Source organism: Sinohyriopsis cumingii, chromosome 4 (assembly GCF_028554795.1).
Source record: "Sinohyriopsis cumingii isolate HCF-2022 chromosome 4, ASM2855479v2, whole genome shotgun sequence".
In the NCBI taxonomy this organism is placed as follows: domain Eukaryota; kingdom Metazoa; phylum Mollusca; class Bivalvia; order Unionida; family Unionidae; genus Sinohyriopsis; species Sinohyriopsis cumingii.
In genome coordinates this window covers 139,649,403-139,677,368 of record NC_142964.1, presented here as the reverse complement: position 1 = coordinate 139,677,368, position 27,966 = coordinate 139,649,403, and the positions used below count along the sequence as shown (strand labels likewise).

The 27,966-nt window shown below is 34.0% G+C and overlaps 1 protein-coding gene across 3 annotated transcripts in view; it reads right to left on the bottom strand.

Annotated features, from left to right (window-relative positions):
• LOC149802199 (monoglyceride lipase-like) overlaps positions 1-27,441 on the bottom strand; it is a 55,167-nt gene extending 27,726 nt beyond the window's left edge. Inside the window, exons 1-5 of one of the 3 annotated variants that reach the window (XM_089956610.1) lie at positions 27,164-27,441; positions 16,196-16,398; positions 9,165-9,271; positions 6,124-6,260; positions 1,554-1,664 (exon numbers count right to left, since the gene is read on the bottom strand). In XM_089956610.1, the coding sequence (XP_089812736.1) occupies positions 1,554-1,664; positions 6,124-6,260; positions 9,165-9,271; positions 16,196-16,221 (381 nt within the window). In that variant the 5' untranslated portion in view covers positions 16,222-16,398; positions 27,164-27,441. Of the gene's footprint in view, positions 1-1,553; positions 1,665-6,123; positions 6,261-9,164; positions 9,272-16,195; positions 16,399-18,603; positions 18,876-27,163 lie in introns of those variants that run through there. The other 2 variants (XM_089956611.1, XM_089956609.1) reach the window with 2 other exon arrangements.
• Positions 27,442-27,966: the final 525 nt, after the last annotated feature.

Below are 27,966 nucleotides of genomic sequence, written 5' to 3'. Positions count from 1 at the left end.
AAAATCAGAAAATGGGGCAATTAGGTGAAATAACTCTTCTAAATGAGATAAAACCTACACATGGTACATAACAGTCTACGTGACAATGTACACACCAAACTGGATCAGAATGCACACAGTGGTTTCCTGTTGAGACTTCTTATCTAAGAAAAGACAGAAGTTTTCATCCAAATCAGGGCTGAAATGACAGAACCTTGAAAAGGCTAATCAACATGTTATGTATATCTATATTCTGTATATTATTTTCATAATACAAGTTTTTGTAAGGGTAAGGGTCATTTAATTTATGACATTTTAATGCTAATATTCTTTGATCACAGTCTGCACTTTAAAGATGAGTAATGTATATGATTTCATTCAAAAATTTCAAGGTTGAGATGTACTAAAGTTCAGATAAACATCAAGTCATCCAACAAGGTCTTTATTTCTGGTAAAGGTTTAGATTGACCCATTTCCTGATTGGCTAGAACTGGAACAACTGACTTGTCTACAGCAAAAGTGATTTTGAGATACATCAATGATTCATTGGAAGCTTTGCATTTCATTCTCACTTATAACTGCATGTTAACTTTCTATACACTCAAGTAAATTATTGTTGTGGAACTGGGATATATGAATTGTATTACTGATCTTGTCAGGCTCATGTGAGAAGATCAATTCATTTATTTAATTTTAATCATTCATTGGAATTATTATACTCTAAAATTTGAAGACTATTTGGAAATATAACAAACTGCTGTATGGATTTACTGTGAAAGATTCAAAGACATCTGGATTTTTAGCTCTATTCAGATTACCATTAATTCATTTAAAGACATTTGTATGTATAGCTCTATTAGGATTACTGTGAATTTATAACATAGTGATTCTTCTGTATTGTTTGTACATAAAAGTACATTGTAGTTATCATTCAGAATGCCTTTAGATTCAGTCACCATAATGAAAGTTATTTTTGATTCTTTCACATTGTATTTTAAGAAATAAATTATTATTTTAAATCTGACAACACTCACCGGATTTTGTAACATACATAAATTAGGCAATTCACCTACTGGATGGTATTCAATTGTGTGTAAGGGTTGTAAAGCTACGGTGGTTTTAAGAAAAATTGAAATGGATGGGCAAATAACCAAACAGATTGCTGGAAACGGTATTACCATAGGGCACCTGCATAATGATCCTAATTAATAATGTAACCAATTAAGAAATGTGTCATTATAGTGTAGACTGGTGTCCCATTACGACAGAACATAAAAATTAATATTGAACTTCAGTTCCAAATGAATACAGTCAAACCTCCTAAAATGACACCTCTAAGACAGCCATCTTTCTGTAGGACAACCACCTTTATTAGTGACCTCTTTAAGATGGACAACTCTGAGGCAACCACCTTGATAAGACAGCCATCTATAGACACATTTTTCATGACCCAATATAGTACAAATCATATAAAATTAGTGTCAATAAAAGAGCCACCTCAATGTTACAGTTTTAGACAGTCACCCATGTGGTTCTTTTATACGGGGCTTCATTCTGAAGAACAAAAATTCTACCTTAAAGGGTGAAGCAGCATTTTTATCTGGTATTATAGCTGGACCAATCAAGATCATTCCTTGAAAATAATCTGGCTGCTCCAAACCTGCCATTATGCTCAAACAGCCTCCCTGAAAGATAAAAAAAAAGTTCAAACCTACCTTTATGCTCAAACAGCCTGCATGTAAGATAAAAAAAAAAGATGAAGTAAATCTGCAGCAGGTTAACCATATAACCAACTACTGATTTAATTTTTATTCGCATGGTGTATGTGTGTGTGCTATAAACATAAAAAATAGTATGACAATCAAAATAAAGATTGGTTGGAAATACCGTCAAATGAATAAACACTCAATTATGATTTTCACTGATTAAATCTCAACAAGTGTACTTTCCTTTTCTGGTCTGTTCTACCTATTGGGAAGAAATGTAATCACAGGTTCCATTTAATACTTCTTTTCACTGTTTACAAACACCCACGCTCCAACAACATGGAAGGTGACAAATGTGCTGTTGAACTATTTTGCAGAGATATTGCCAGGACTTTATGTAAAGGGGGTAGCTCCCTGCTTGCCATAAAAATAAAGGGCAGGAGGAAACAGTCAGGTTCATCTCATTTTTCTGTATTATGCAAATTATGCTATAGGACAATTAGCTGAAAGAGACAACAGTAAAAGATTAATTTCATCTGTTGGTCTAATTTTTAATAGCAAATGGTCAAATTACATCTTTGTAGTTGGTTCATAGCAAGACCACTGTCCACTTTAAACAACTATCCTTGTATCAAGCTCACTGGCCTTTATATAGGTAACATGATTGATACATGGAATGGAAGACAAATGGATTGTGCAAAATGTAGTGGGGCCCTGAGTGGCTAAGTGGTCTAAAACGCTCTCCGTTACGGATCACTGCCATCTCACCTGTGTCTGCATGGGTTCGAGTCTCAGATTCAGCCAATGTGAGTATGTGAGAAAGCTTGCCAGTAGCTTCTCGTGGGTCGGTGGTTCTTTCCGGGGTTTTTCCGGGTTCTTCCTCCACCATAAATATTGGCCACCATGTAAAGCCTATCATGTGGTGAAAAATGGCATTAAACCCTACAACAACAACAACAAAATGTAGTATTACTAAAGTCTGTGAGGAATTGACATTATGTTAATATTCTTCTGCATTTAATCGAACATTTTCTTTCATACATAATCTTCGTTTTAACTAGGATATGTTGATATGATCAAGATTTGTTCAGTATCAAAGAGTCAGCAAATTTCTCCTGAGAGTTAACGATGTAGATAAATCAGTGACTGTATTTCTCTCTGAGCCTATCTGGAATATGCTTGCTAGGGTCATAAACAGTAAACCATGACCATTTTATCAAGACCTTGTCCAATCTGCGGAGGTCATCAGTCAACAGAAGTGACTCCATGAGAAAGCATAGAGTGCAAAGCCAATCTCCATGAGACATGGCAGCAGTTCCCTTAAGTTGCATAGAGATTTGGTGGTAGTTTTTCTTAGTCCCCTCCACCCCCACCATGCAGCAAAGGAAATCGAAATAACAGTTGAGTTTTTCTCTAAATTTCACATAAAAAATGTGTATGGATCTTTTTTAAGCAGTATTTTCATTCTGTATATGAATGCATGTATAAACATGTTAATATGAGCTCTGAATAAAGAATACAGTATATATTAACTGCAATTATGGTCAGAAATAGCTTTTCATGTGATAAGAAACGAAGCCAATCATATCCAAGATCACCTCATTACAATGCAGAGAGATTGCTCATAATAAAACACTCTTACTCATAATAGTTCTCATCCATGATCTTGATAAATTAAGCCTATTTAGCAAGTTTGATCAAAGTTGTATTAGAAATATGGTCTTTAGAAAAGAACATGCCAGATGGCCTCACTAAGACCATGGATCCCATCCATTACTAAACTCCTGTCAGATCTGGATCAAAATAGCCTATACTAAAAGTGTTAACAAACCCAGATAAAAAATATGGCTTCCTGAGTGGCAACAAACTCAGCCAATCAGATGCAAGATCACTTAATTAACACGCATGGATCTTGTTCATTATCCTAGTTCTTGAAGACATAAACCCATATACCAAGTCTGATCAAAATCAGACCAAAAATATGTGATGTGATGTGATTTTGATTTTTTTAACGTAGCTTTAACAATTTTTTCAGTCATATCGCTATGATGTCAGCAATGTGGCAGTTTATAGTGATGTCTAGCACTGGGGCATCATGCCGCAGACATGTAGCATGATATCCCACCCAGTCACATTATCCTGACACCAGGCTGACCAGTCCTAACACTAACCTCTTAATGCTGAACGCCAAGCGAGGCAGCTGTTAGTACCATTTTTTAAGTCTCTGGTATGATTTGGACGGGGATCAAAACCACGACCTCCCGCATCTGAGGCGGACGCTCTAACCACTTGGCCACTGGAACGGTGAGGCCAAAAGTAAAAAAATATGACTATTTATTGAACCCATCCAACATTCTGATGATACAATCCTATATTTCAAGTTTGATTAAAATCAGATCAGAAATGTCAATTCCAGTACGATAACAAACTTAACCAATCAGAAGCAAGAACACCTCATTAATATGCATGCTTTTCACTCATTAACATGCTTGTCTAAGACTTGATAGAATAAATTTCAAGTTTTGATCAAATCAGGATCAGATAAAGAGCAGTAACAAACCTAACCAATCAGACAAAGATCGCCTAATTAGCTGTTGTTGTTGTTGTGTTTTAACGCCATTTTTCAGCACACGATAGGCTATACATGGTGGCCAGTATTAATGGTGGAGGAAGAACCCAGTAAAACCCCCCAAAGAACCACCAACCCACGAGAAGCTACTGGCAAGCTATCTCACATACCAACATTGGCTGAATCCAAGACTCGAACCCAATGCAGACAGGGGCGAGATGGTAGTGTTCCGTAACGGAAAGCGCTTTAGACCACTCGGTCGCTCGGAGGCCCCCCTCTAATTAGTATGTGTGGATCTAACTAAATGTTGAACTCATCTGAGATCTTGATAATATAGGCATATATTCCATATTTGATCAAATCAGTTCATAAGTATGGAATCTGAAAAGGTAAGAAGCTCAGCCGATTTCAATGCAAGACTTTAATATGCATACATCTTACAAATTATCAAACTTGTCCAAGGTTTTGATGATAAAAGCATATGTTCCAAGTCTGACTGAAATCGGGCCAGAGATATTTACTCTAGAGCGGTAACATGCAATTGCTGATGGATGGATAATGGATTTTGCTCATTAATGAACCCAATGAAAGTTTCGATGACACAAGTTCGTATTTCAAGCTTGATTAAAATTGGATCAGAAATATTACATCCAGAGTGGCTACAATCTCAGCCAATTAGATGCAAGATTACTTCATTTACATGCTGGTATCACACTTATTTCAATTTTGGCCATTGTCTTGAGGACACAAGCAAATAGTCACCAATCAGATCAAAATCAGATCAGACATATAAGCACCAGGATGGCAATAAACTCAATCAGATGAAAAATAATCTCATTAATATCCAAGAATCTCACTTTTATTGAACATGTCTGAGATCCAATTGATATAAGCAATTATCCCAAATATGATCTAACACTGTATCAGAAAAATGGCCGCCAGAGTGGTAAAAAGATCAACCAATCGGATGCAAGATCATTTTTTAATTATGCATATCAAACTTTTGAAGATATTGATGATAAAATTCCATATTTGATTGAAATCAGGTCAGATATGTGGACTCTTAAGTGGTAATAAGCAATTGTTGAAGGATGAACAACAGGCCACACCATAAGTACTGTCAATAACGACAAGATTTTGAAATTCTATTTATGATAAAACAGCAGTCTTTGCTTATCTTGTTCATGTCACTAACTGTAATTCCTACAAGTCATCTCACATTGTATTTTATAACTTTTATCATATAATTTTACACTATACCCTGTATACTGGCCATTTTCTACTCAAGTCTGTCTAGTAGTGTAACAGACCTTTATTAATTTACAATCTATTAATTTACAATCTATGATGTTACCAGCTGTAACAACTCGTCCATGGATTCTGACACATCCTACAAACTGGCCATGTAAAATCTAACTTTGAAGTGGAGATGAGTAAAAGTGGTGCAAGAAGTAGAACTAAAGACAGGCATAATAAATGCAATTGCCTTCAACAGCACCCTTCACAAGCACAAGTAAAATATATGCAACCCATTCATAGTGTATGTCACACTAATAAACACATAAATTACTGTAAATTCATTATGATGGGTACCAATTTTCATGGATTTCATGGATGGTACAAACCACAATTTTACAAACCCAATGAACAATAAGCCTTTTATGGAAACAACAGAACTTTTCCCAACCCCCAAAAATAAATGAAAATGATATCTTTTGCAAAACAATGAAAACAGGTACCCATGAATGGAATTTCATCTATATCATGATAGTGATATAGAAATAAGATTTCAAAAGTGTATATGTATAATTAATAAAAATGGATTCAAATGGATTATGTCTTTAAACTAGTATGTACATGAACACTTACCATAGAATGTCCGATTAAGAAAAATGGAAGTCTTGGGTGAGTCTTCTTCACCATATCTGCATGCTGGAAAATATCTCTAACATACTCTGAGAAATTGTTGACATGTGCTCTATCACCCTCACTCTGACCGTGGCCCACTAAAAAAAATTAAATTATTTAAGTTATATCGCTTTATGGTCATATAACTTTTTGAAGGTACCTCTCCAATCCTATCTGAAATGCAAGCCATGAAATGCCTACACTTTTTATATTGCTTACCTTCCCCATCCCCTCCAACCCATGACCAGGGTGTTGTATAACCCCAACCCAAACCCCTTCAGCCTATGATCTAGGAGTTTTAGCCCAAAAATACATTATAAATATTTTGTTCTTTTGAATGAATGCACATTATGTAATTGCAATTACTGGATATCTGACCTTTGACACCTCCCAGGGACCCACGGGGAGAAACCCAAAAATCATACCACTCAAGTTTTGTCAATATCCACACCCAGTTTAAGAGGAAACAGTGTTACAGACAGATTGATGGTATCACAATATTCCCTTGCTAAATCATGAGGATAAACACAAGTCCCTCAAAATGACAGCCACTTTAGTGTCCTCATGTTGATATGATCATCCATTCAGGAGGTATAGTGATAACAACATTGTCCAGATAGCCATTGTGGGGGTCACACTGGCTGTAACATCGGCATTGTCCAGATAGCCATTGTGGGGGTCACACTGGCTGTAACAATGGCACTATTTTCACTGAGGATCAACTATTCATCATAAGAAGTCTTGGAGAAAAAAATCCTATGTCATTATGACCATACTTTTATGAGTAGCCATAACAGATTTTCGAGATGACCAACATGGTGGGTACACTGGTCGTAAGATTGGCACCATTTTCACTTAGGACATGCTGCACAACGTAATAAGTCTTTTTTTATATATATAAAAAAAACAAGAAACCTAAAATCATGTGTCTATAAGACCATCCATTATGAGCAGCAATAAGAAAATTCTCAGGATGGCTGTTTGGCACCCATAATGAATGTCAGTTCAGCACCATTTTCAATTATGAGTAAACAGACTTTGTAAATAGTCTTTTTGTGAAAATCTTGTGTTAATCTGGCTTTCTGTTCAGTAGGATTTGCATTAACAATATTTTAAAGATGACAGTCATGGTGGCCATACTGGATGTCAGATCAGCATATATTCATTTAGGTCAAATTGGACCGTCTTTTGGTGAAACCCAGTGTCTATATGACCATTCATTCAGAAGCAATAACAAAGATTTTCAAGAACAGCCATCATGGAGTCTTTGGACATCAGACATAAGGAGTCAATTGGTAAAAATCCAATGTCAATGTGACCATCCATTTTGAAGTTCAGCAAAAGCAAGCTTTTCAAACTGGTTGCCATGGCTTAGGTACTCAAGGAAAGATTAGCACACTCCTCATTTAGGACCAAGTAGATTTCATAGAAATCTTCTGCTGAAAACCTCATGTTCCATTCACTAGAAATAACATGATTTTCAAGATGGCTGTCATGGTAGCCATATTCATATCAGATCAACACAGTTTCATGCAGGACCAACATGACATTATAATAAATCTATTACTGAAAATCTCATGATGACGTGATCATTCAGAAGCAGCAGCCATAATTAGATTTCCAAGATGACCAAGTAGTCTTATTTTTCATTCAGGGCCAACTAGACCTAGGGATGAATGTTATGTTTTAAGGCCATCCAAAAAGAAGTTATGAGGAGTTTTTGTTGTTATAGGGTTTAATGCCATTTTTCAGCACATGATAGGCTATACATGGCGGCCAGTATTAATGGTGGAGGAAGAACACGAGAAAAGCCTGGAAAGAACCACCGACCCATGAGAAGCTACCGAAATTATGAGGAGTAGAAAACAAACATCAAAGATAGTTGCTTTTCTCAAGGTTATTTAGTTGCTAAATCTATCTCATCCTAAGTCAAAGCAAATGCATTGTATTAGTTGTTTATACTTAAAAATATTAAGATGAAATGAATACAGTTTAAACTCTTAAGTATTTACAATATGACTGAGTATGAAAAAAAAAGCCAACTTAAAATCTTAGCTATAAATCTGAGCAAACAAGAGCCACAATGAGATGATATTTATTGAACACTTTACTAAAAACTATTTCTGAATGTACCTCATGGTCCAGCAATTTATATACTATTTATACTTGTATATGTACCCTCTGGTTCAGTAGTCTCTTAATTTATATCCTATTTGGACTTGTACATGTACTCTATGATCAAGCATTCTTAATTGTTATACTAGTTATGTTTGCAAACATACCTTATGGTCCAGCACTCTTAATTTACATACTCCATGAAATACTGTGCATAGTTTGAGACCTGTGCTCCAGAAACAAATATATTACAGGCATAGGGATTTATGAAAATGATTTCATATTTTGAGTGCTCACAAACTTGAAGAAAAAAAACATAAGAGGATGTAAGTAGGATTTGTTTTTTTTTGTATTACTGTAGATGATACTGCATTCATATTCACAATGGATTTATGATTTTACTGCCCCTTGGCACTGTCCGAGTTGCCACCCGCTTCCCAAAACAAAGCCTTCAAACTGGAGTCTTTAAAGACGCTTATGTCTTTAAATAATGGCAAAATTTCACTAGATTATTATTCTTCTTTTCGTAGTTTTAATTTCAAAAAATAAATTTTGTAACATGGTCAGATTTTCATAATTTAAAATATGCCCCCCCCCCCCGAACCTTGCCATCCTAGGCAGCTACCTTGTCTGCTTAATGGGAAATCTGCCAGTCTGATTTATATCTCTTGATTATTCCTCCTTCTCAAAAAAAAGAAGAAAAAATGAAAAAGGTTTGTGTGTGGCTTCTTCTATACCACAACTGAGATAATTTTCTTTGGCTTGGCACACATCATTTTTATAAAATAAACGATTCTTTAAACAAAGCAACAAATTATTCATTTGCATGTTTTATGTAAGGAAGGATTTAATGCAATGAATGAAAGAGAAACGCTTGTATATAATACCATGGTCATGTGCAACAACCAAATAGCCTTCTTGAACCAGGACTTCTGCTAGCTCATTATACCAAAGACAGTGTTCTGCAAATCCATGGACAATCAGCACAATAGCCCTGAAAAAACAAAGAAGAAATTAATACACAAACATTTACATAAATGGAGAAAACAAATTTTAAGAATGAACTAGAAAGGTATGATAAATTGCATGTCCTGGTATTTTCTCAATAGTTGTATTACATTCACCCTTGTCTAAATAAAGACTTTCCACTCTCCTCCTTAGATGTCTAAATATCACCGAAGACCTTCCTTGACCTCATTCGATATCTAAAAGCTAAAGCAGACCTTCCACTCCCTTCTTATGTATAAATATCACAAAAGACCTTCCTCTCACTCCAAAGATGTCTAAATACTATTGAATTCCTTCCTCTCCCCCTCAGATGCCTAAATACTATCGAAGACCTTCCTCTCCCTCACAACAAGATGAAATCAAGTATCCACAAATTCCAGTCAAGCCCATTATAAGGATGGAGATATCTGACATTATATTTTCCTTTCTTTTTCTTTTCCATAGGCAAAGACATCAAAGAATATTTATGCCTGAATATTGGTTACCCAATTTAAGATAATAAAGGTTTTCTCCAGTGCAATCTTTTCTACAAACCTTGCTATGACATATCCCCATTTTATGACGTATCAAAATGTAAATGCAGAATCTTCAAGTTTATGATAATGCCACCACCAGTGCCTAAATAGTTAATATACCTCTCACCATCTGCACAAAAAGACAACAAAACAATGGAAAAGATCATCATGTATATAAATACTTTGCAACTTCAAAGAGAAGTTAATTGAATGTTGGCAATTTGTGGCAATCTGGCATCATCATGGCATGAATATTCATTTGATGGCAGATCATTACGTTATGTTGTTTGCTCATAAACAATTCTAATTCCATGAGTTATCTCTTGTTGAACCTTGTTCGTTGATTTGAAACAAAATGTTATAATCAATTTTGTCAATTATGTTCTGATGATTGTTTTGTAGCAAATTTGAAAAACTTTATTGTCCACACAAAAAGATTTTATAAACTATTCCTACCATTTTATTGACTTGGTTTACTGCTGCTTATTTCCCAACAGCACTACAGTCCCACAGTCTTTCTATTTTCTTTGGTTCGATTTGCACCTAACTGATATTAACTTGGTCTTGTTAATAACTTATGTTATTAACTTCAGTCATCTTATTAACTTTGTCTTGTTATTAACTTTGATCTCATTACCTTTCCTTATGTTATTAACTTTCCCCATGTTATTTACTTTTGATCTTGTTATTAACTTTCCTATTATTAACTTTCCTCATGTTATTAACTTATGTCTTGTTATTAACTACTAACTTTCCTCATGTTATTAACTTTGGTCTTGTTAGCAACTTCCTCATGTTGTTCTTCTTGTAATCAACTTTTCTTATATTATTAACTTTGGTCATGCACTATTGACTAATTTCCTTTATAAATCTTAAGTGAAATACTTCACATTTATTGTCAAGCCTGCCTTTAAGATCACCTGTATTATGCAACCATATATCCTCAAAAGGCATTATTCTAGACAACTCTATTAAGCGATCATCTGTATTTGTAGGCCATTTTTGTCACTTCCCACAGGTGGCTGCCCAAATCTGATTTAATTATAATGGGTTTGTAGCAGTTGCCACTTCCTTGATCAATCACGAAGTTTTTGTTAAATCCTCTTTGATTGACTCCTGACTTGTGGGTGCAAGGGTTTTTAGTATCATCTGTGAATAACTGCAATGCCAGTAGCTGGTAAAGGAAATTAATATTTCCATTGGTCAGAATGTTACCACATGATCAACACGAATTATGTTTATTTCTGTATGAACTGTAAGGAGAACTACATTTCTAAGAATACCCACCTCTATAAACAGAGTCACATGTACAGCAGAAGATAAACACTGCCAGTTAAGGCAGACACGAAGTAAGCATTAAAGGAAAAGAACATTCTTACAATTCAAAAAAAAATAATTTAATAAATTTATTCTGAAAGACTAAAGCAACTGACATTTCTCATCTTTTATGAATAAAATCATTCTCTCTTTGTCGAAATTTGTGAAAAATATTGATAAAAATGTTTTTAGTGCACTAGGTCAAGGTCACCGGTATACTGAATTATAGCTATCCAATGCTGAAACTGATACGTCAGAATTTGGAGATTTTTCGCTAACTTTGCCTTATCAGATAGATTACATACATGAAGATATTGAAAATTTTGACCCATTCATATTTGATGAGCCTTCTGAAGTAAAAGAAGTATCACAAACTGAGTTATCAGTTAGTTTGAATGAACCAACCCCAGTCCAGTTGTTTAAGAAGGCTGCTGTGGTGGCCATATTATCTGTCTGAGTCGCACCATTTTCATTTAGGACCAACCAGACCATGGGATAAATGTGTATGTTAAGTTTCATGGCAATCTCGCATGTATGTTAGCAGGAATAGTGATAACAAAATTGTGCTAACAGACAGACAGACAGACAGACAGACAGAAGGATGAAAACCCATGTCATAAGCTTTTCTTGTCTATGACTAGTAAAGATAAAAGTGAATTTCACAAAAGCAAAAAATTGAATAAACAATTTTTCTTCTTTAGAGCCCTTGACCTTTGACATCCTGACCCCAAATTGAATAGGCTTCTTCCCAACCTTAAATATATGCCATCCACAATGTTCGGTAAGTTCTGTAATGAAAAACTAATGTTCTTGTACTATTAAAACTCTGGTCTTAAACCAAGAAATAAAAAGCAAACCAACAGGTTTTGTAAAATTCAACAAATATTTTATTTCCCCAAAATACAAGTGAAATTTAAAAAGGACTTACATCAATGCAAAGTAAATCACAAATTGTCCAAAACGTTCCATCACCAGACCAGATGAATAAAGTTCTAAGCATATTCCAGTGGTGTTCAAATTAAGATCCATCACTGAAGGCATCAATGTGCCTGTGTTGTAGTCTTGAATGTACTAATATACCAGTAGCCTGAAGAATGATGATGTACTTACAATCTTCCAATTAATATAATCCAATATGACCATGTCTAAATTCACTATAATTCCAAATTACCATTTCTGTCTAAGAATATGAATTAAGAGCACGTTGTATTTCCAGTGAATAATAATATAAAATATTTCACCCAAATCAAATACTGAGCACAACAATACAAATGATTCTGATTCAAGATCTTACACTGAGAATGAGCAATTTTTCAAATAAACTAGATGATATATAAAAAAAACTAAGACAAAAAGGAAGAGCCAAGATGAAGGTCAAAAGTTCATTTCAAGAACAATTTGATTCTAAAATTATAATAAGGAATATGGTAAATATCAGGTAGGCTAGTTATTTTATGGGGGATTTCCAATATCATAGACCCAGACCCAAATATACATGTTTGCCACTATTGATAACAATCTGAATATCTAACCCACACTCCTAGTGAAATATCAACTATGTATTATTTGTTTACAAAATAAAAACACCGGTATCTTGAGTCAGGAAGACAGTGAACTTGATTTTAGACAAGGTCAAGTCCAATTTACAATTATAAATAACTTATAATGATCGAGAAAATAACCTAACAAATACAAATTAAATATATATAATAGTACAGAAACTACTGTTCTTTTTTCAGTCATAAAATCCATGTCTTTTGACCTTTTTGCCCCAAAATAATTTTTCTTTGTCAACTTATATTTAAGTCATCCATATAGTTTGGTGGAGGCATGTGATGTAGAAATGATGCAATTTTAGCAAATGACCTTGACCTTGGTACTCCAAATTCAATACTGTTCCTGCACATCCAAAGTACAAGCCATAAAAAAAAACTGTTACTGTAGATGGTTGATGACTTCATTTATTGTGCTGAAACCATGTTTTTTGTATCAGTAACCTTGACCTTTAACCTTCTGAACCAAAATTCAACATTAGTGCTTCAATACCCGAACTGCAAGCCATTCACAAAGTTTAGTAACTGCAGATGGTTGACAATTTTAATTATTGTGCAAAAACCACTTGGTAACAGATGGACACCATCACATCAAAATATGCTGCATCTTGTAGTGAAATTGGCAATGATTACCAAATATTTCTAAATGCATGCACAGTTTGCAATAAATGAAATGGATGCTGTTTAATCAAAAAGACTATAAACTCAACCATTCCCTCAGCCTATCCCAAGTGCTCAGCAAATCTGACAGCCCAATGCTGGGGTCCCCTGTAATTTCAGACTGGGTCCCTCACGTATTCTAAGTGAAGTGCCCACTAAGCGTGTCCACAAAAATCTAATTTGCCTGAGAATATTTTTCAATTTGTTGAAAGACGAGCAAATTATTAATATTCACCCCTCGTGTACGCCCCTCACCATTATGAAAATCATCAACTTGCCATTCATGTGCTTCTATCAAAAGCTAACTGTGTGTACAAGCAAAGCATGTGACCTATTAATGAATGTGTACAAGCAAAGCATGTGACCTATTAATGGAGGTTGGGGAAACACTGACTGGGTTACCTATAATTATCTCTCACTTGGCTTTAACATGCATGTGACAAATGTATAATTTCAAAGCTGTCTAGTAATCTATTGCACATATTGTTTTATAACTGAAATTGATAACTTTTGAAAATAAGCTTTTTTTTTAAAATAAAAAGTTGAAGACAAAATCTGTCTTTTGGTGTGTTCTACAAAATTAATTCATATTCTGAGATCTGAATAAACACACAAGTCAATTTAATATACTCAGCAAAACCACTCATCTGGATAATGTAATAACACTTAAGAATAAATCATAATGTCTTTCTACCTTAAACAAGCTGAAAAGTTCAACATTACATAACATCCAGTGTGCATCAATGATTACTTTTGCCTCATTTTCCCAACTTTTAATGTCAGCCCAAAGCATGCTGCAAAGGAAGCAGACATTTTTTTTATACCTGATGCATGATAGATACTAAAATGGGTTAAAAATACTAATTTGCAGCTGAACACCTAGCCTTTGATAGTACTTGCAATTTACAGTGACACTTTCAATAATTCAGGCATCTAAAATTTCCTTACACATACATTTAATGGTGATTATTCACTTTATTCGGATCCTCAGGTCCCCCACCCCCGGATCTGTTTCTGGTTGGCTGACCATACCTGTTTTCTGTTGTTGATCCTAAAATTGTTTGCCCCCAGGGATAAATATATACCTACCTACCCTAATTTTACAAACAGTGCAATAGGAAACATGTTTTTGGGTCTTGTACATCCCTAGTCATTGAAAGGTCATTACATACAGGCCCCAAGAAATACATAGGGCAAAATCTGTTCAAGTATGTCAACATCTTTTAATAAGGTCAACCTAAAGATGTGATCCAGAACAAACCGGATTGAATATCACTATGTGTGGTGTTACAATAAGAGCTACAAATATTTTTTTTAAAAAGCAAAACAATCACAATTTTTTTTTTATACTACCCTGTTATTTGTAATGATGGATACAATATCCTCTATTGTGTGTGCAGTTTAGCACCTGGTGTCAATGTCCATGGCAATCCATAACTTTTTTATGTATTGTTTACTTATAAAGATTCATGAAACCCATAAAGTTTACTTGATATCAATGATCATTAACTTATTGGTTAGCAAATAAAATGTTTATAATAAATATTTATTGTTTAATAACAAATCTTACAAAGCCATACAAGATCAAATTTTAAGGATCATAAAAAATACAAACTTTGGGACAAACCTGACATTGTTTGATATATGCAATGACAGTAATTATTCCTAAATTAACCATGTTTGGTCCGACTCTGTAACTGGATCAATTAAATTGTTATGGTATAACTCTAGAATGGGCCAAGAACTCCAGTCACTGTTCCAAACCATGTAGTAAAAATAGCCAATTTATTCAGTTCTTTTCCAGAACTCCACCAGTATTAACTATATGATACACTTGCAAAAGTATTGCTCATTAAACAGCCTAAATTTTCTGTCAAAGTAGTGGTGTATAAATCAATAAAGACAAAGTCATTCAGAAGATTACACTTTGTATCTCTTAAAGTTGAGACAAGAAACAAGAGCTCCTGATGTCATGAAAAACCAACTAGTAGTATATAATATAAATTGTACCCAGTATAAAAAAACCAACGAAACTTTTCCAAAACTCTGAAATGGACTGATATTACGTATTTGACAAAGGGATAAAAGATATGTGAATTCTACTCGGTTTTCTCTCATAAAAGATTGCTCCTGGAGAATTCAAGATGGCCAATAGAGTCAAAATATTAGTGTAAATTTCTCTCAAGTGTCGTTATTTTTTCTGTAAGTTACAATGTAGAAAGTGATTGGTTGGTTATATATATATATATATATATATATATATATATATATATACACACACACACACACATGTATATATATGTGTGTCTATGGAAAAGCTTTTGGCATTATTTCTATGACATGTCAATGTATGGATTTAACTGACTATTTAAAATGACCGCTATCCGATTTTTGTCCTCTCCTGTAGGGTTATTAGAAACCTAATCCAGTAACTTTTGAAGACAAAGTAACTAAATTATTTGTAACTCTAATATTAGAACCATTAGTAGCATGAAGAAAACATTTCATACCACCCTTAACTCAAGTTTGCGTGAAAAAGGGAAAGAAAGTTCAAAAAACCAAACAAGAAAACAAAAAACCAAAACAATAATTCAGAATCCAGTGCAGCACAGGACCCAGGAGATTTAATTATGGACACTGAGAAAAAGAGTGGTGCTTAGGTGTTTACTAAATCCAGAGATTTGTAAAAAAAAAATTAAGCTGACACTGAAATTGGTTTTTACAAAGATACCAACTTGTCAAAAGACAGGAAGTAAGTAAGGTTGTGTCAGAAATTGCATCTCAACTGTTTGCCAGAATGAAAACATAGCTGAAAAGAGAATACAGCTGTTTAGCAAGCTATAAATATTGTATGATGTAATTTACCCACTAGGCATTGCACCATCAGCCATATCGTTTCGGGCACATATTTGATAGTGTTCAGTAAATCAAACTGTTGTTTTCATCTTGATCGAAGTGATAACAATTGTGTGTGTTATCCAAGAGGGAATACTTTTACAAAATGGTTGTGAAACACTGTTGTTATAGAAATCAGACTGACTGTTCCTGCCTCCATGCACTGTTTTACCCTGCAACGATCAATAATAATAAAAATAATAATTATTATTATAAATTTGATCTTAGGTGATTCAGTTATAAATCTATTTGCACTAATTACAAGAATAAGGGACATTTTAATTATACAAATTGTTTAACTGAGCTCATTCTGAATAGAGTAAACCAATTAACCCTTTGAAATTAATCTTACCCCACCCCCTTTACCCCTCAGAAAAATCTTGTGACTGACAGTAAAAATGCTTATCATGTGTCAGAGGACAAGCTATTTCATTTAGTTTATGAAATGTTACAGAAATGATACAAAGATTCAAGGGCCAGGACTTGTAACCAATATTTGGGTGGGGTGGTGGTCCAAACGTCATCATGTAACCAGTGTTTCATAAACAACATTTCTACTAATGATACTGTATTTTCCTTTAACATTAGTTAAAAATATTAGAAAAGAATTACTAATGTTTATAAGTGTTTATTTTTATTATTACACAAGAAAATGATGTAAAAATTTTAAACTTTTGAAAAAGTGCAATAAAATAAAAAAATCTGAAAAATATGAGGTTAAAAATGGACTGTAAAATAACATTTTGCACACAACAAAATCAGAAAAACATGAGGCTAAAAAATGGACCGTTATTTTGCATATACAAGTATTATGGTGTATTAAATCACAAGAATGTCTATAAATGGTGTTCAGCATATGTACAAATAGAACAGAACTGCTTTACATATATGTTGTTATGCAGTATTAATAAAGGGATCAATCAGAACGATTACTGATTCATTATATTGATTAAAAGTTAATTTGTTTTATTCATTCTCTCTATGTGCAGTATTTTATAATATAAATAATGGTACTGACCCACCATTTATGTTTAACCAAAGTTGTGGCTACTTTCAATTTTCTGATATTAAGTAGTGATTTCACACAAAGGTCACAATAAAAGAGAGGTAGGCAGATCCGCAAGAAAGGATGGAATCTTTAGTGGTTATATATCAACAATGGAAAGAAAAATTAGAAAATACAGAAAATGTGAATCTGAATACACTTAAATTTTATGTCAAAAAATTGAACTATATAATGCGAAAATCAGATCAAAATGAACAAAAGTGGTACTCCAGAAAAAAAACAATGTGAAAATATTTAACAAGATAGAGACACAAAATCAAAATTTAAAGACAAAAATTGTCCAGTGAGTCAAATAAGCAACAGGTAAAGACATGCATCAGAGACATACTCACCATCCAAGGAATTCCAGGACCCACAAGAAAACCAAAGCCAGTAATAAAAAAATTAATGAATTCTGAGGTCAAAACAGTCCAAGGACAAAAGGATGTTTAAAGAAAAACATTCATTAAGAATGACAAAAGATGTAACGCAACTAAACACAGGTCTCATTAACATGCTCTCTCAGCAATTGAAAATAGAATCCGCTTGGTACTTTAATTGTCTGGCCTGTGCCAAAACAAAAGCAATGAAAAGACTTAAAATTGACCTTTTTCATGCCACTGATTCAGTTCTCCACTTATCATAAAGTCCTGAAGAACTATGATCTGTGTGAACTATTCCATACCTTCTGAATATTCTGGAGGTTTGTATATATATTTTGTTATACTTTTTGCAAATAACTTTTCATAATTTTTAATATGTCTCAAAGTATCAAAATAAATATAAAAAGATGCTATTCTGACTCAAATAAGTCAGCAACTATAAATGTAGTAACCAGGTATTCAAATACGATGCATCTTTTTATGTGTGTATCAGCCAGCATTCACATTTTTTCTGTCACTGTCTCACTCATTTAGCTTTGAATAATGTGTTTTTGTTCCAAATTGTTATTTATCCTGCACCTGCATACAGCTTAAGTCTTGCTGATTTAATCTAAAACTGGAAAGATATGAGAAGTTGCTTACCTGAGTTAAATAAGATGAGTAATATTACAAGGTATTAGGCTGCCTTTATGTCGGTAAACCTACTCAAATGTGGTTAGTTTGACAGATATAACAGTACAAAAGCTCAAGTGTCAGGAGCACCTTATACCTAACTATAGGGCTTAACTTAAAATGACAGTGGTTATGTTAATCCTATTTAGGCCGATAAATCAGCTCCTTGCCTGTGATGATATTGAATTTCGGGTTTGGGTCTGATATCAACTATTCATTACAAGCTGCATCTGCTGCCAATTTTGGCTGCACACATCAGTGTACATTTTTGCACTTACCAGTAAATCTCTTGGGTGTGGAGCTACCATTGGCTGAAGGGTTCTTTTGACGACATGTACATTATATTTTCGGAGCAAATTCTATGATTATTGACTTGTAAATCCACGTGGAATAGAAGAACCATCTATCCTGTGACCATTTGGAATTTTGTGCTAGATGTCACTGTTACCAATTACTAGTACATGTCTAAAGTATACGCAGGTTTGTTCTGGAATGATTTGCATGCAGCAGAATTGCACATTTTAATGAACAGGTGACATCAGACCCACATATCGTCCATCAGTATCAATCTAGATTTTGGGGGTTGATGTATCGGACTAAATCCTGTTACACGTTACTAGGTGGTCTGAGAGGAGAGAAGTTAAACATATAATGTAATAATACTGTGTATCAATGGTTATATATTTTCTCTAATAGACAGCAATGACAGTGTTAGCAATGATAATGATGGTGACAATAATAATAAATATTGGTATTATTAGCATCAAGGTTAGAAAAAAATCACCACTTACTACTAAAAATAAGGTGACCTATATTAGAGACTATATATGCACAGAAGAATACCCATAATAACTTCACACTCCTAATATTTGTTTGTGTACATGTATGGCTCAGCATTATGACAGATAATCTTCCAAATTTCAACATTTGTAAATGTATAGGTAAACCATAAGGTTACCAAGAAATAATTTGTATTCGCATTATTTTGAAATATATGTTTGTATCAACACTAAAGCATGTGTCACAGAATAAGGCAAGACATAACTTCATTTCACCTTAGAACGATTTGATCATTTTCATCGTACATGCATACAACGTTACCTAGGGTGGATAATTCTAATATTAGTTAAGCGACTGAACTAGGATGCATCTCGTCGTAGATCGCTTGTAGTGAGACACACAAAAAGTATGGTATACATGGGTATTTTACCCTAACTAACACCCATTCTCCTGTAGATTTAAGGCAAGTTTCTTTTCTAATTGACACAGTGGTCTTTTGGATCTTGACAAGGTGTGTACATTCTCCATTTTTTGTTCTACAGCCATAGGGGTAAATGTTACATTTTTTTAAAATTTGATATGTGAAGCATTTTCAGTTTTTAATGTCATAGCCTGAAATGTTGCCTTTACCACTACATGGATTTGAAACATTGTGAAATTTTGCATTGTTACAAGTTGCTATTAAGAGTTTAGTTTAGTAGCATGTATCTATAGATTTTAATTCCGTAACTGTTATTATGACCAGTTTGGTTTTATTGTAACTGTCTTTGTGAATGTGTGTGCAGGTATATCAGGCTGTTGTTCTGGTTGTCTGTAAGGGCTAAGGGGATGGAAGCTGGTGTGACCATCAAGGATGGAACTGCCGATTTGTAAACTTGTGCACATGGTGGATCCATGAAGTGTGTCTCTGGCCAATACACGTGGGCCAACCCAAGAATTCAGGAGAACTGTATGGCTTGTCAATGGACACGTTTGCAATTTTTACAAGTATTTATCAGTCATGTGGCAAGACAAATGACTGAGTCACGTGTCATATGTTTGTTTCAATTTATTATGTTGTTTCAATTGAGTACAAATGAGTCATTTTCATTACATGAGATTATTTGAATCTTACTTTCATTATATGAGATTATTTGAATCTTACTTACATTATATGAGATTATTTGAATCTTACTTTCATCACATGAGATTACATGAATCTTACTTTCATTACATGAGATTATATGAATCTCACCTTCATTATATGAGAATATATGAATCACATTCTTTTTTCCTATTTGTGAATCAGAGGTCTCAAAAACACTTAATCATGCGTATTTGGACTCAGTTTTTTTTACATGGGACGCAGAAAATCACATACAGGAGTCCTCCATAAGCATCATTTGCCAGATGACAAATTCAAAGGCTAGCCAGTCCTGCTTCAGCCATCTGCTAAGTGGGAAAATGTGTTGATCAAATGATCATCATTTTAGCTGTGCCGATATTTACGATGAGAAAATTCAGTGGATGTTGTCACTGTAAGAGTACATTTGAAGAACATGACCCCAATAGCTTGGCTGCAAGTTCAACGACTTGACTAGTTGCAGAGAAATGGGAAAATGAACTGATATTTACAATAGCTGAATACAGAGGAAGAAAGACCCAGAGATGTACTTTTGTGTAATTAAGAGTACATAAAAAATGAACAACTTTACTTTTCATTATTGTGTTCATTTCCAAGTGTTGCAGAATAAGCAGTGCATGTGACCTCTAAATCAAGACATGTTGAGAGTTAGACAAAATGCTATTTGCAAATTTAGATAAGTATTTTGGGGCAAATTGTCGAAGATTGTAATAAGATTAAACTGAGTGCTAGAAGTTGCAAGAACTGATATTTCACAAGGAACACTATCTGTGATGCTTAGCTTAGTGTATGGAGTAATACGTTTCTTTGGCCTGACATAATTCACTCTCACTTTAATGGACAAACAAGAGTTATATGTTAGTGGTGTAATGAAGTTTGAAAATTAAACTCAATGGCAACCACTAGTTCTACTCATCTGCAAATTTAGCCACTTCAGATATGCCCAATATGCTTCAGGTAGGGGACTGCAACTTTTGCTGATGGGCCTAGTTTTTTCCAAAAATAGGAGTCATGGACTCCTAGTTTTAAAATCCTATCAAGACCTCTGTGAATGTTTGTGTAAAGTAATTGAATGAGTCATATGTTTAGAGGTGAAAGAATCCCATTGTATTTGTAGAGTATATACATATTTTTATTAATTCATTTCATAGACTTCCATCTTTCATCACATTGTGTTGTGTTGCCATTTGATCCAAGCATCCATTCAGCTATCTCCTGTTACAATTGGTGTCAGAAGTCGGATGCTTTGGACTGAATGAACTACCGATACAATGTATTTAATTTAAACCATAGACAGGCTGTAAATCATGGACTTTTTGACAAGCGAGGCTTTAGTAGGTGTGGGGTTCCCTACATGTACACATTTTTTTACATTTTGTTGCCTTGATAACTAAGATTGTAGAATGACAACCTCTAAACAACTTTACTTAGATCTTATCACCAAATGATCATGACTTTGCTAAAGGATCTTGCTGAATTGGGAAAACAACTGGGTTATAAAGGGCAAAATCTTAGGAAATTCATAAATGAAGAACAAGTAAAAGAAAGGGATGAACAGGCAAAAGAAAGGGAATTGGAAAAGGAAAGATTGGTATTAGAAAGTGAATCAGAAAGGGAAAGACTGAAAAGGAAACACCAACTCGAAATGGAGAAAAGGTAATTGGAAAAGGAAAGATTGGTGTATTAGAAATTGAATCAGAAAGGGAAAGATTGGAAAGGAAAAAACAATTCGAAGAAAGAAAAAGGGAATCAGAAAAGGAAAGACTGATATTAGAAAAACAGGCAAGGTTAGAGATTTTAGAGTTAGAAGAAAGAAATAAACAGAGTACAAAAGACAATTAGAATTAGAACACGCTAGAAAAGAAGAACAAGATTAAGAGGCCTAAATTACGTTTCTTTGATGATGAAAAATATAACATGGATAGTTATCTTCATCGGTTTGAGCAGAATGCCGATAACCAGAAATGGAAGCGAGATAATTGGGTTCTGCATCTCAGTGCTTTGTTAAAAGGTAAGGCTGAGCCGCTCTTGACATATACTTGCAGCTTCCTAGTAGTGAGGTGTTTAACTATGACATTCTGAAGGAAGCACTACAAAAGCGTCATGAATTGACAGAGCAAGGTTTGTGGAGAAAGTTTAGGTATAGTAAACCCGAGAAGAGGGAAACCTTTAGGCAATTTATCGCTAGAATAGATAATTACTTCCAATGCTTGATTGAATGCATGAAGGTGAACAAAATACTGATGGTCCTACATGATGGGATTTTCACCTCCCAAACGGTCTGAGCAAATCATTATACTTCTCAAGGTTTATATTTTGGGAAGGTGTATTTGTGTGTGCATGTCTTAATACTGTAGTCTGTTCCAGTCTAGACAGTTCTGGGTGGACATTTTCCTTGATGTTTTTCCTAATCTACATGTAATGTTTCTTAATCTATATGTAGTATTTATCACTACTGTCTTTATTCGTTATAAAACACTGTGCATTTTATGTATGATGAAATTTAGTTTTATACTAAAAACGGATCGCTCAAACAAACAAAAAATTAATCTGCCAACTGTTGTGGACTGAGAGATTTTGAAAAATGTAGGGATATTTTTGAACATCTTCGACAAAAAACAGTGTAATACACACTGTAATATATCACAAGATACACATTTTACAGAGTTTCATATACTTGGTAGAATGGTGTTATCAACAAATTGTAAATTGAAAAAAATGGTCAAACTCTTGAGGAGTTTGCATTCTATTAAGCATCAACTCTGAATATGATATACAAGAATGGAAAAAAGATCCTGATTGTAATCTGATTGCATTAGATATTCAAATTGGTGAAAGGAACTTCTTAATTATTGTATATGGGACAATTTATGATTGCCATGAAATTTAAAATAATATAAATGATATTATATTATATGTGGGGACTTTAACTTGGTTTAAGATCCAGAATTAGATTCATATAATTATAGAAATGTAAATAACCATAATGCAAGAAATACAAAGTATAAAACCAACTTTTGGCCTTAATCTATTTTGAGCATTAAAAACAGGATTAAAGAGATATACAAAGAGCAAAAAGTCCTTTCAAATATGCTAAATCAGATTTCTTTCTTGTGTCTGAATCTCTGATGCCAAATCTAGGAAAAGTAATAACTGAACCAAATTAACTTATAATTCTGACCACACCATATTAATACTGCATTTGAGTTCAAATAATTTCACAAGAGGTAAAGGTACATGTATGTGGAAATTTAATAACAGTTTACTGGTTTGATACAAAATAAACTGACTATATCCGATTCATTATTTCTAGATACATTGTTGATGGAAATCTGTGGAAAAAACATTTCATACGCTTCATATAAAAAATGTAAATTAAAACATGAAAATGAACTTGTGCAGCAAATACGGGCCTCAGGGAATGGTTCCATGGGATTTTGTGATTTAGAAATACTGGAGTCTAACAATAATGAGCTTGAAAGCATGAGAAAAGAAAAGCTTTGAGGAACTATTATTAGATCTAGAGTGACAGAGGGCAAGAAAACAACATGAAACTTTTGCCATCGAAAAAATATAAATTGTGAATCAAATAATTACAAAATTAAGTAATGATAAAAATGAGATCATTACTATTTATTTGATATTCATGGGGAAAGTAAAAGAGTATAATAATAATCTGTATATTGAGGAAAAGGAGCTGAAGATATAGTCTAGGTTGACTTAAATATCAGGCACTGAACCAAAACTTTATACGGAAATATCTCATCAGCAGTTTGCAAAATGGCTTTCTTTCAGAGTATTTCAAAATTTCCAGAGGTTGTCCACAGGGTGAACCAATATCCCCATATCTCTTCTTATTATGTGCAAAAATATTTTCTATAGTATTAAATAACAACAAAAATATAAAAAGTACCAAGTGAAAGCATCATACTACTTTAATTCTTGATGGTTCTTTTGAATCCTTGGAATCCTCTAATGAAGTATTAAACTTCATTGCAAGGATTTCAGAGCTGAAACTTAACATTGCCAAAATGAGAGCAGCTTGGATAGGAAGCAACAAGTACAGTGCAGAAACATATCATCGCGGTTAAAAATTAAAATGGTTGACTGAATTTACATCATTGGGCATAAAGTTTTTGGTGAAATATAGAAAAATATATCCTGGATAGAAGATCTCAATAAAAGAAGTTTATGGATGAGCAAACCTTTAAGGGTGAACAAGGCACCAACTTTCTATAGCAAATGGTTCAAACATGTGTAATATAATTTGGTGCTATGCTTACAGATCAGGAAACTATTAGTGATTTTGATAGCTCTAAAGCTAATTATGGTCTCAACACAAAATTCAAGGTATAATTCAATGTGTAAAGTTCTTATGTAAAAGTTACAGTTAGATATAGAGACACTGGTTAGACCAGAGGTCTCATACTCAAATCACTCCGAGGGCCACATGAGGGCATTTTTGATGGTTTCATGACACCTTGTAACGCCAATTATTTTGCAGGCCACAGGATACAGCGTGGCGGGCCGCATGTTTGAGACCCCTGGGTTAGACTACTTATCTCTTTCCATGTAGAAATTGTATTTATAAAGTATATAAAGACTATTATAAATCACTTCTGACATAGGATGTTAAAACAACTAGTGACAATGGAATGAAATTTTCAATTTGAATATTGATAGATGGCTGGCATCCTCAAGTTTTTACAATAACAAAAAACTTAAATTACAATGGTTTCAATATTGTGTTCACAGAATTTTACCAATGAATTCAATTCTGTATAAAATAAAATTGTCTAATACTAATGAATGTGCTTTTTGTAAAAATCTCTAGAAACAATGCTGCATTTCTTTCGGGAATGTAACATGATAATCAGGTTGTGTCCCACTAGATTCAGAATAAAGTGAACATAGATACTGGTGCCATCAGTGCAAAACTGTTATATTGTGAGATACAAGTAAATATGGAATATATGAACTAACAGTTTAAAAAAAATTCTACCCCAATGCTACATCCATAATATTAAAATCAAAATTGGGTATGCCTAGATTAGAAAGGTTTTCATTAAGACCCATATAATTTGGAAATGTACACTGCAATCAAATCAGAAAAGAAGGATGTATTTATGTTGATTTGGTTATAGTGGGAACCATTACTTCACCAATTATTGAGAAAGAAGTGTTATAATATAAATACATCTTTAATATCATCATATCACAGTGTGCATGTTTGTATATAAGCTGATAAAACCCATCTTTATATTTAATATTTTGGTTTGATATGAAGGTAAACAGGAACAGATGATTATAATATAAAAAAGTCTGTCACATAGTCACTGTATATGTGTATTTGACTATCTAAATTGTACATCAAAATAGTATGCACGTGTGGTTGCATGTTTTTGTTTTTTGTCAATGTGACCTTGGGATGGCATTCCCCAACCCAATGGTCAACCTATTATGAGGATAACTAAAAAGAATAATATGAAAAAATTGGGCTCTTAATTCATCCCCAAACTTCCCAGTTTTCATTTTGTTTGCTGTACGCTGCAGTAGCACTGTTACGTCATATATTGTAAGGCCTAAGTCTGAAAATAAAGCACAAGCTATGTGCCACAATGTTTCCACATCGTTTTACATAAATTTTAAACAATTATCTTCTTTTTTGTCACCCCTGCAGAGACCGAGAGAGGCAATGAAAAAGACAACTGCATCTTCCAGCTGTCAGAAATGTGGAAAGCAAAACTCCAGCATAACGTTATTTGAAGAAATAGCGAAACTCCAGTGTGTATAAAGAAATTACATCACTCTGAATACTCAGACAGTTGGTTCAAGGGGGAACTAGTGTGTATACTCCAACGCTGTATTATTGCTGGCTCTATATTATTGCTGCAAATGGGATTTTCCAATTAATTTTGGACATGTGCCATCTAGTGGTTGTTTAAAGATGTAAGCTGTAGCCAGTAAGGACGCAAATATCTTACAGCATAATTTCCTCTAAAATATCAACATTTGTTATAAGTTTACAATGAAAAAGAATGAACATCACTTTTTTGTAAAGTACATACATATATGCTGATCATCATGTAAAATGTCCCGTCGAACTTGCTATACCTGCATTGGCTTTGATTACGAAATATATTCTGTACCGTCTGATGTATGATGATTACAGGTCATATGCAGATGGTGACACACGTCTTTAAAATGTTACGGTTTAATTTCATTTCATGGTAGCCAATATGGACTAAAATTTACAAAATGTTGCTTATGATCATACTTCTCATAGATAAATAAGAATATAATAACAGCTAAACTTTCTTTAAATCAGTAATATTTCAGTAATAATATTAGCTGTTAGATTCTACTTTTTTGTGTGCCCACACTGCATTTAAATTCAAGTTAGATAATACTAATAGTTTGCTTTTAATTTGTAATGTTGATATTCATGGATTTACACTTGAATTACATTTGTGTGTTCGATTTTATCATTGGATCATTTCGTTTATACTTGTGGAAATATGCCAGTACAAGCGTGTACATTTCTTCTCATAGGCAAGTTGTATTTTATGTTATTATAATACCTGCGTATTACCACCATACGTAAGTTTGGCAAATACAGCGATAATATAGCTGTTCCCCCATGGAACGTTACTCTGGGTCAGCCACCATATGCTGTTTTATTTACATTTACGAGCTACGATTGATAAAGATTTTTTTAAAGTAATATAAAGAGGGAAAGTCGTTGCAACTTTACAAATTATAAGTAATCAGCAATAGCAAAACAGTTTTGATATGTACCGATACGAACATTAAGTACCGCGATAATACAGTGTTTTGGGCTGAACTCACCAATTAATTGACGAGTCTGTACACTATCTAGTACTAATTTCCTCCTGAATCAAGTGCCCGTGTCAGACCTACTCAGTAAAACTTACCTTAACTGTCCGGAGGAATTAGATTTTAAAGCGGGGTCTTCATTCCAGCATCTGCAAAATATTTTCTTGCCATTTTCATTTGAAAAATGCCACTCTGACGATACCTCCATACTTATAATCAATGACATTCGACTGTGACAGACGTCCAAAACACTCACTGCAAGCACCTGTCATCGTGTGACAAACACTTCGGTTACCCTTTAGTGACTTTTTTCTTGAAGACGCTTGTTATTTCTTCTTCCAATGGAAGTAAAGCGTTTTTTACTGGACTTCCCGCCTCACCCCACTTCACTTAATTGCTCCTAATGACTGAAGAGTTACCAAATCGTCACAGTAATTTTGCCCTATATGACTCACGGTACGATTTCTGCCCCAATAGCAGACCTATGCAAACAATATATTAAAAATTCAATAACTTAACGCTGCTCATGATCAAACCTATATTTATCAGTATACACATTGGTATTGACCATTCAACGACGTGTGTGTGTGTGTGTGTGTTAGGGCGCCGGCTTGAATTTTTGTGGACGAGGGGGTGGGGAGCAAAAACATAGTGGTCAGTCCCCCTCCTCCCCTTTCCATTATGTGCGCATCATCTTGGGAGACCTGGTTACCACGATACATTTTATTGGAAGCTTCCCGCGATATCGCGGGCTCTTCGTATCCCCGCATTGAAGGTTTTCGGTATTTGTCTGCATTGCGCCACCTGTCGCGTGTTATCTTGTATACACTGAATGACAATAAATTTACCGATTAATTCAGTAATGTGTCAGTTATTTTTAGAATTTGATTATACGTACCAT